The sequence below is a fragment of the Protopterus annectens genome, chromosome 17.part0 (genome assembly GCF_019279795.1).
Source record: "Protopterus annectens isolate FY-2018-M chromosome 17.part0, PAN1.0, whole genome shotgun sequence".
Classification (NCBI taxonomy): Eukaryota; Metazoa; Chordata; order Ceratodontiformes; family Protopteridae; genus Protopterus; species Protopterus annectens.
The window spans coordinates 741,517,533-741,528,276 of NC_056751.1; the positions used below are offsets into that span (position 1 = coordinate 741,517,533).

General features: G+C 36.8%; 1 protein-coding gene across 4 annotated transcripts in view; it reads left to right on the plus strand.

Moving 5' to 3' along the window:
• LOC122791847 (sodium/potassium-transporting ATPase subunit alpha-2) overlaps positions 1–10,744 on the plus strand; it is an 833,979-nt gene that overhangs the window by 802,315 nt on the left and 20,920 nt on the right. For all 4 annotated transcript variants that reach the window (XM_044059821.1, XM_044059822.1, XM_044059820.1 and 1 more), the window contains exon 20: positions 6,671–6,801. In XM_044059821.1, the coding sequence (XP_043915756.1) occupies positions 6,671–6,801 (131 nt within the window). The remainder of the gene's footprint in view (positions 1–6,670; positions 6,802–10,744) is intronic.

Here is a 10,744-nt window from a genome sequence, read left to right on the forward strand (position 1 = left end):
CAGTGCAAATGCTTTTAATGACATAAAATATAAGTCCGGTAACAAACAATGTTGACATGGAGGTTAGCAGGCCACGTATAAGGCAAAGGATCAGAACTCTTATTGTCAGCAGGAATATCAGTCTGTTTTAGCAAGGTGTACACTGGAGACAGAAATCTGACAAGCAAGTGACTCCCCAAGTAGTATTTTAACTTTAGCACTGTTTTTAACATAAAAGTTTTAAAAATACAGATCATATAAATTGGATTAAAAACAAAAATTGTGAAATATCAAAGTATATTGCCTTTGTCTGTACTTGAACTTTAATACATGTTCTGAGCAGCTTTCAGTTATTTTTTGTTTCAATTTGTCTCTGTGATATTAGTTAAACCATTGGGGGTCACTCTGTGTAATAAGAGGTAAGTCAATCAATGACAGATAAATAAATTAATAAAAAGTGACTGGCATGACACAGGACGAGGTGGGGGGCTACTTGAAGATTAAGGATACAGTTTGAGACAAGCTGCAGAATGTACAGGAAGTGTGTTATTGCTGTTTGAAACAAGAAGGGGGTGTTAGAAATTATGGGTTCATAGGTAAGTACTAGGCTAGTTGTCCTTGAGGGCCATTGTAAGCTTAGCTAGTTTCCCCAAAGGTGTGAATCAAACTCTGTACCTTGTGTTTTGAGGCAAACACCTTAACTATTATGCCAACCCCCAACACGCTGCTGCACTAATGAGCTCAAACAGTCTGACTTGTCCTTGGAACCTGATCTAGACTTGTGTCCCTTTCTGATGTATGATACTGAGACAGTTAATTTGTCTTCCTGCATCTCTGGATGGCCTTGTAACTTAAAGCAGTTTAACAACTAATGTAATATTTATAATATAGAGACATAAAATATGAATATTAAATGATTGTGAATCACATATATATATATATTATTTACATGACAGATTTATGACAGTGAGTATGATTTCAGAATTGCAGTGGACTTTAGTCATAAACATGACTAGGCTGGCTTCAGTTTAATGTTAACAGGAGTGTAGGCAAGAAGTTTCGACTTTGACCTTCCTGGCAGCAGCCTCAACTACCATAAGTGTACCCCCATTACAGTAAAGAAAAAATGTCCTGAAATGACAGGTTACAAAAATGCAACCAGATGTTCTGAAAAAAAATGTTAATAATAAATAAATTACTGTCAAAATGTATATACAATAATAAGAATGCCGAACAAAACTCTTGGATGTTGTGTATATTTTTAATTCTTATGTCATCATGATGTCACATATGGACTACACTGTTCTGATTACTGCCACTCGTTTCATTGCATACATGTCTTATTGCATTTTATAAACCACGTCCTACTTGAATTGTCCACGTCACTTCCTCTGCTGCTATGTCACTTTTAATGATTTCCTGTTTAGTTTATTTCTGTGCCGTCACACATTTGGCTAATGCTCAAGTGTGACAGTGTACATGCTGAAGATATTACCCGACTTGTAATGTCAGCAGTCTTGCAGTCGCCTACCCTAGAATGTACTCAGTAACTCTGACAGGGGCATCTTTTGCATATTTTCAGTGCCTTATATTTAGTCCTTGCTTGGCCCTAGTAAAATTCTTCTGTACCACCTTTCAGCCGTATACACTATATCCAAACTGGACAACAAGATGACATTACATGTTTATTTAGTGCATGTGCAATAAAGTGATCGTGCAACACTAATTGCACATAAGAAACCCTCTGCCCTTTAAAGGCAGGGTGACATGTGGACAGGCCTTGGTACTAAAGTATCTCCTGCTTCCCAGGTGACTGTATAAATGCAAACAATTATCCATTCGGATGCAGGTGCTACACCCCCCACCACAAGTAATGATATGCATAACGCTAAAGATACATATCCCCCCACACATTCATACAGACAGACATACGTATGTACATATGCATGTATACACAGACACATGCATGTACACACTAAATATTTGTGTATTTGTACACATGGCTATATGTAAGATAATTGCTACAAAACACTGAAGCATCAATTGTCGATACAAAATGGTCTAAACCAAAGTACAGTATATGCCCTTGGGGCATGCAAACCAAAAAAATACTATTTTTTTCTGGGGGGAATGCTCCCCTTGATCAGCCACACCCCTTGCTAATTATATATACAACTCCAAGATCATGCAATATTAGGGGAAGTGGCATATTCACTTCATGCTATAACAGAGATTTTATAACACAGTCAATCAGTTGTTGTGTTGATTAACTTTGGTTGACAGAACAGCTGTCTACCAAATGCAAAACTGATCCACATTAAGGAATCCATGTGTGCGTGTGTGCATGTGTGTGTGCATACATGTGTGTGTGTGTGTGTGTGTGTGTGTGTGTATGCGTGCATGTGTGTGTGTGTGTGCATGCATATATGTGTCTGTGTCTGTGTGTGTGTGTGTGTGCATGTGTGTGTGCGCATGTGTGTGTGCATGCGTGTGTGTGTGTATATGCGTGCGTGTGTGCATGCGTGTGTGTGTATGCGTGCATGTGTTTGTGCGTGCATGTGTGTGTGTGTGTGTGCATGCATGCGTGTGTGTGAGTGTGTGTGTGCATGCGTGTGTGTGTGTGTGTATGCATGCGTGTGTGTGTGTGTGTATGCGTGTGTGTGTGTGTGTGCATGCGTGCATGTGTGTGTTTGCATGCGTGCATGTGTGTGTGTGTGTGTGTATATATGTGTGTGTGTGTGTGTGTGTGTGTGTATATATATATATATATGTGTGTGTGTGTGTGTGTGTGTGTATATATACGTGTGTGTGTGTGTGTGTGTGTGTATGTGTGCATGTGTGTGTGTGCGTGTGTGTGTGTGTGTATGTGTGTGTGTGTGTGTGTGTGTGTGTGTGTGTGTGTGTGTGTGTGTGTGTGTGTGTGTGTGTGTGTGTGTGTGTGTGTGTGCGTGTGTGTGTCAGTGTGTGTGTGTATGTGTATGCATGCATGTGTGTCTGTGTGTGTGTGTGTGTGTGTGTGTGTGCATGACTGCGTGCATGTGTGTGTGTGTTTGAGTGTGTGTGTGTGTGTATGTGTGCTTGTGTGTGTGTGCGTGTGTGTGCATGCATGTGTGCGTGTGTGTGTGTGCATGTGTGTGTGTGCGTGTGTGTGTGTGTATGTGTGTGTGTGCGTGTATGTGTATGTGTGTGTGTGTGTGTGTGTGTGTGTGTGTGTGTGTGTGTGTGTGTGTGTGTGTGTGTGTGTGTGTATGTGTGTTTGTGTCTAAGTATTACTTCATTTGCTCTTTCTTTGTACCTACATACATATATATTTGTATTTAGAGACTTTTTAAGCATTTTTTTACTAGTTCAAGTTGTGGGAATGCTAGGGGACACATAGAGACCTCTTTCCTCCAAATTAAATGATGCTTTTACTGTTTCTGATTTTGTGTACCAATGATTTGTCATCTGAAAATATATGCGGGACAAACAGAAAAGAAGACATCAGAACCAGGGAACATGCAACATGGAGAAAACACATAAATGCATTAGCTAAACACGCATTAGAAGCAAATTGGGCAAAAACTGAGCATCAAGAATAGGTGATATTAAGGGAATCCTGACTTTAAATTATGCGGAAACAGTACTCATGCTAAAGGTGATCACATTTAAACCAAGTGCTTTATATGAAGAGGTATGTTTGAATGATAGCATCAAAAACTGTAGCTAGTAGACAGGATGAATGGCTCACTTAGAAATAAAACAATGTAAAATCCAAATATAACAAATAATGTGAACCAAACCTATGTAGAAGCTGACCCCATAAAGCAGAGATCTCAGGATAGTTCAGCACTTTTATTGTGAGTACTTTTGCAGTTACAGTCAGTGCCTCATTAGACACTGATATATTTAACCCACCTACTACTTATATCACATCCAACCAATCAAAGAACACAATCAATTAAGCATTCAGTTAATTATATAGCAGCAGAAAAATCTTGAAAATAGCATTGCAATAATAAAAATAATAACTCTCATTATCATAGAATTAAATAAACATAAATACATGTAAAAACGAACAACATATTAAAATAAGCACTATCTGTAATTATGCTTGGATTTAAGAAGAGGTTTTATGGAAACTTTATCATTCATTCCACTGCCTCTATTAGCTCTCGTTTTGATGATCCAGTTCATTTCCGACGTCTGTGACATTTACGTGATTGGATAAGGGAACACATTTACAATGTAAGCAATGAGCAAGTACAAGTCCACTAGCTAAGCATGTCATATAATAGAGCCCTTCCCATAGTTTAACATTTTTGTTATAAAAGTAATAAAGCCTAATGAACACGGGGGTGATATTAGGAACATGATCAGTGGATTCATTCCTGGTCTGGCCTACGTGTCTCTGATGGACAGCGGTTGACATCAAGTGCATTAATCCCCAACTAACATACCCCCACATAACCCTTAGCTACCTCTTTACTATTATATCCCACCATATAGGAGCTTTGGGACAAAACTCAGTTGGATTGCACAGGTCTATCTTCATGCATCGAATAACAATTTCAGCGAATATCTTATCAGCAAATGTTAAAAATCACTGAACATGCTTATCTTCAAAAAAATAATTCATTGAATGGCCATAGTTGGCCAACATCATGAACAGTAATAAAAACACCTTATCAACCAAGGCAGGGGGCTGTACCGCTCACACCCCCTTTAACTATATATATATATATATATATATATATATATATATATATATATATATATATATATATATATATATATATATATATATATATATATATATATATATATCATCTCCGAAATCGCACTACAGTGAGGAATAGGGCAAATTTATAAAAGGGTTTCTTTAGCTTACCTTATGCATCATGATACTTCCTGGTTGTTGGCCAACTATAGTGATTTGATGAATTGTTTTTTGAAGATAAGCATGTTCATTGATTTCAACATTTGCTGATAAGCCGTTCACTGAAATTGTTATTCAGTGTGTGAACACAGACCTGGGTTGCATTGCTAGGCTTGTAAAGACCTTGGTGGTCGTTAGCCTAGTATGAAACTATGAATCTATTAATCTGAGGTGAATGTGTGGCACAGCTGCTGTGGGTAGTACATCAGAAAAAGGAATTTGTTTCTTTTTTCAGTGTACAAGTTGTCCATATTTAGTATTGTCGATATAATGAATTGCTAGCATGTTATGACCAATGCTTTTAGTGTAAATCATTTAACATGTCAACTTTTCATTATATAGTGATATATATGTATACTGCATATACACGTGTGTGAATGTGTTTGTGAGTGTATGTGCATACATTACATTTTTGCTGATGGGAGGGCAGTCCCTCCCATATGCCTATTTTTAAATACTTGGCACACTAGTCACATACCAGGAAATGTGGCCAACTAGAATGGAGTTATTCTCAAGTCAGCTAAATGTATTTGCTAAATGCATATCCACTTCCTAACATCATTCCATTTCAACCGCCTTTACCTGTGGGTAATGAGAAAATTAAAGGACGTACTTGTGCATTCATTACCTGTCAAAGCTGTCACTGAGTACACGATATACATACATGTCAGTATGCGGCAGTTCTCAGTTATAAGACAGTCAAAATAAAGAATTTTCAGGGTTTATTTTTAGGTTTTATTTTTTTATCAGATGCATCCTATATGACTCATTATTAGAAATGTTGCACTTCTAAAGTTCTTTTGGTTTGTCAATCACTTTGGTGTTGATTGCTCTGATTTTTTATCTTTTCCAAAAAATTATTCCAGCTTTAATATCTAATATTCCTATTATATTATGCCTATTTGTAATATAATAATAATAATAATATAGAGAATTATGACTGGGTCACTGATCTTAAGCTGCATATTATGTGCCAATACATGGATACCAAGAAATTTGCTCTTGAGAGGAATCTTGACTTCCATGCTGAGAACAAATATTAAAGGTTATGATCCGCTTTATTTAGTGCATGTAGTACTAGTTACAGGAAGAAAAAACAAGATAAGTGTTTTGCTAGCACTCAAAGCCTTAAAGTACTAGGTGAGTTCTGTCAGAAAGGCAGTGTAACACAGTCCCTTATGTTTAAACCTGCCTTTCATGCTTCACACATGTCCAGATTTTTGTCTCAAATGTTTGCTCTGTTCCTCATAAAATATTTGGTTTTCAGATAAACCACTGAGGATTGAAGTCACTAAATAATAACAGACATTTGAGTTTCAGACTTTGTATCTTTCAGAAAAAGCAAGTGAACAGCCAACCTGTTATTCTAGCAACTTTCTAAGTTTATAAAAGGAAGTCAAGGACATGTTTTTTGTACAGACAGCAACAAAAACAAATCTGTTTTTTATTCTACTGATGTCATTCACTGGTGACTACTATCAGAGGTGCTTAACATTTGTTAAGGTCAGGTCTTGAGCTGTAGTTACACTTGACTGATTTGCCTTTTTTTAATATCAGAGTGTAATCACCATGCTCCATGCATTATATAATAACAATGCACTGTTAAATAATAATAATATGCAAGTAAGTGCCATAGTATTTCTGGAACAAGATATTTGCATTTTATAATTAAAAGATTACATTTTCATTGAAGTGGTTGCATTACCTGACGCACTTCATTGAAGACTTTCACTCAGTAATATCTTTCTTTCCTTTTTTCTTTCTGAATATTAGACGTATGAACAGAGGAAGGTGATTGAATTCACATGCCACACTGCCTTCTTTGCCAGCATTGTGGTGGTACAGTGGGCTGATCTGATCATTTGCAAGACCCGTCGTAATTCTGTTTTCCAGCAAGGCATGAAGTAAGTTTGTGAGCAGATTACTTTGTTTAATTCATCTGGAAGATGTCTCCAGGGTAACTTTAATAGAGTGCTATACCACAATGCATTGCCAGATGAAAAAAGGTTTAACAGTAGTCACTATGGTTGAACCAATACCGTTCTTTCAGTATTTGATTAACTGATTATGTGCTCTTAGCAAATTATATTAAATATCTGTTTAGGAACTCATCTCCTCATACTCCTGTGAAAGATTTATTTTTCCCATCATGGAGTCCATCTAAGTTTAAAGGCTGCTAGATTTGACCTAGTACTTAATCTCAACTGGAGATTTAATCTCAACAGGAACATATTAAACTGCTTGAAGAGTCTTTGAAGAAATAATTTAAATCTGAAATACTAACTTTTATGACTGCAAACCATGAAGGAACCAATACGAGTGACAATTTTTGTTTGCTGCTAAATATGCAGGCTAGGCAAAAGCAAAATGATATTTAATATTAAATTTCTTCTACGACATTGGAAGTGACCTTGTAGTAATGAGTGTTTTGTACAATAAAGATAAGAAGTCCTTAAATTATTTGTATTAGGAAGATAGCTGACTCTATAAATTTGTTTAGTAAAATTTTTCTGAGTATTTTTCAGGAGACTGACATCCAAAGAGTATATGCAGAATATTATTCTATAGTCCATTAGTGTTATTCTATATAAATTCAAAATAATGACTGCATGCCTTGAAATTAAACTTATAATAAGGGTTTAAGTTTTAAGGAAGAGTTTGAAGGTCTTTGCCACTCCAAAAAAAAAAAAGCTTTTATATGGAGCTGTAGCATTTAAAATCTGCTGTGTGTTTTGACATTTTTTTACATTCTTAACAGATGTTTCCACATTACTGTGCAGCTGTTAACATTTCTTTGCACTGTGATTAACGTTTCAGAGCAAGAGTAGGGAGGCCAGGGGAAGATATGCAAGGTCTTTGCCACCCCAACCCCCCCAAAAAGAATACTTCTTATGAAGATGCAGCATTTAAAATCTACAATGTCCTTTCATGTTTTGTGATTCCTACCAGATGTTTTTACATTCTTTTGCAACTGTTAACATTTCTTTGAACTATGATTAACTTCTCTGGGTAAGAAGTTCAGAACAATACATAGGTCAGTGCTTACAGAAGTTGTAACATGCAGCATAAGCTGCTTACATGTCTCACATCTTCTGATATCACCTTTGCAGACTTTCTTCTCATTTATTGCAATAGCTCAGTTTGAAATCATGAGAATAAACTAGATATGAATTGCTGATTTATGAGAAGCACTAAATAAACATAATACATTTAACTAAAATATATGAATTCGTCCTACATTTCAAAATAGGCCTGGCAAGGTTATCTTAGCCCTGTGTCATAAACACCATATGTCTGTCAGCTTTGTATTAATAAGACATCAGTGCCAGAGTCTCTCTGAATCTTATTATTAATATTGATTGTTTTCAGTTTTAACTGCCACTTTTATTTTTCCTTCCTTTGAGCTTTTTTTTTTCGTTTCCCTTCTGTCAACTCATGATATTACTGTACTGCTATTGCCCCTTAAGGTGTTATATAAGGAGTAGTATGTTCATAGATAGTTACTACACATGCAATCCTGGAGACCATTAATGAACCCAGCCCAAATTCCCAATTACCCCAAAACACTGTCTGGTTAAGGGACTTGCTCAAGGTCATACGGTAGGCAAATGCTGAGGGACTCAAACCCTGTACCACAGGATGTAGCACATTAACAGCTCATAGCCTCAATCCTCTACTTCCTGTGCTACAGGAAGTATCTCATTAACAGCTCATAGCCTTAATCCTCTACTTCCTGTGCTACAGGAAGTAGCACATTAACAGCTCATAGCCTTAATCCTCTACTTCCTGTGCTACAGGAAGTAGCACATTAACATCTCATAGCCTTAATTCTCTGTGCCAACTGCCCCATCCTCGCTGACATTCTCATTAACAGGCATATTGTGTTGCATTGTGCTATTATACCATTGTGTTGCAATGTGTTTTTTCACTTTCTGTAATTTAATTATTTTTTCTGTTTCAAGAGGCTGTCCAACCATCAGGTAGTTAGCATTACCCTATATTTAATTTCTAGTTTTTGTATGTTATATACTTAAAGTCAGAGCTAAATGAAAATTCTGTAGATATTTTACTTTTCTAGATGTTTCTTGTGTTCTATTCATGTATCACTTACTCAGCCTCATTCAAAGGGTTCAACTATGGAACCTATCATGGCAAAACCAGAGCATCATAGAAAGTAAAAAAAAACAATGACCAAAAACACAGAAGGATAAAAAAAATAAGCTGTACATGTTTTTTTACAGAGAGACTCCATCCCTGTACAGCTTGATGTTTGGGGGGCAGTCATCATGCACTTATATCTATCTCACCCTGTAGAGATTATGTGCTTTCAAGATTTAGAAGCAGACCCATATATATATATATATATATATATATATATATATATATATATATATGGATTACCTTCAGAATATCGAAATGCCAGAATATCGAAATTCACATAATCGAGACAAGAAGATCCTAACCTCACATCATTGAACTTCTACAATGCTGAAACTTGTAGCAGTGAAACAGGTTCTGCACATGTCGGACAGTACACGGACATCCTGATTCGAGATTGTGCTGCAGTCATAAGAGCAGCTTCTCCATTTAAACACATCATTTAACAAAAAAAATGTAGTTTTTTGAACATTTTTGCAGGAGGGCAGTCCCCCCCACCCTCTGAAAATTATATATACCAACTCCGAGATTGCACTATAGTGAGGTAAAGAGTAAGTTCCCTGATCCCCACTGTACAGTAATCTCCATTGAAAAATGTTGAAAAAATTTACATTTTTTGTTAAATGATGTGTTTAAATGGAGAAGCTGCCCTTATGACTGCAGCACGATCTCGAATCAGGACTTCCATGTACTGTTTGATGTGCACAGTACCTGTTTCACTGTTACAAGTTTCGGCATTGTAAAAGTTCATTGATGTGAGGTTACAATCTTCTCGTCTTGATTATGTGAATTTAAACTCCATGATTGCACCAACTCTTTTGGGATAAATTTCCTAGAGGAAGGGAAGCGCAGATGAAAATACATCTGCAGTGATTTCTTAAGGAAAACAGCGATCGGCATTGTTTTTTGGGCAATTAACACTCAAGGAATTTCAATCTCTTGTAGATATACTCAGCCAAAATGTGTAGTACATCAAGAATGAACAAAAAGCACTGCATATCTAAGAAGTTATTTGGAAGTTAACAGTGAACTCTTTATTATGCAAACTCCAGTCTTCACTACAACAAAGTAACAGTAATAGATATTGCTCAGAAAAAAAAAATTAGAGAAAACACTATCCCATTTTCCCTACGCATCATCTTTTGCAAACAACTATGGATTCATTTTAAGCCCTTACCAATCTCACTTAGGTTAGTAGAATAATATTTTAAACATTTCTGGATGTTGCTGGAGCCATGTCAGACTCAAAACCGGTCACAAGTGGCGTCCCACAGGGTTCTGTCCTGGGACCACTCTTGTTCGGTATATACTTTTCCGAGGTACAGGCAAACGTGGGAGGACTATGGCTCACCAAGTTCGCAGACGACTGCAAACTGGGCGCCATAATCAACTCTCCAGCTGACACAAACATCCTCCAAAAAGGTCTCACAGAGACAGATAACTGGTGCCAGCGCCATGGTTTAAAGCTAAATGCCAAAAAATGTATAGTCATACCCTTTGGCAAAAACAATGTGCCCACAAATTACCACATAGGCGGAAACCCATTAAGTACAGAGAAAGTTATTAGGGACCTGGGGACCCAAGTTGATAGCAATCTCTCCTTTGAAAACCACATTGCCAAAGTGGTTAGAAAGACCTTCTACATAGCCCACCTCATCACGAAGGGTTTCACATCTAGATCAAGAGAGG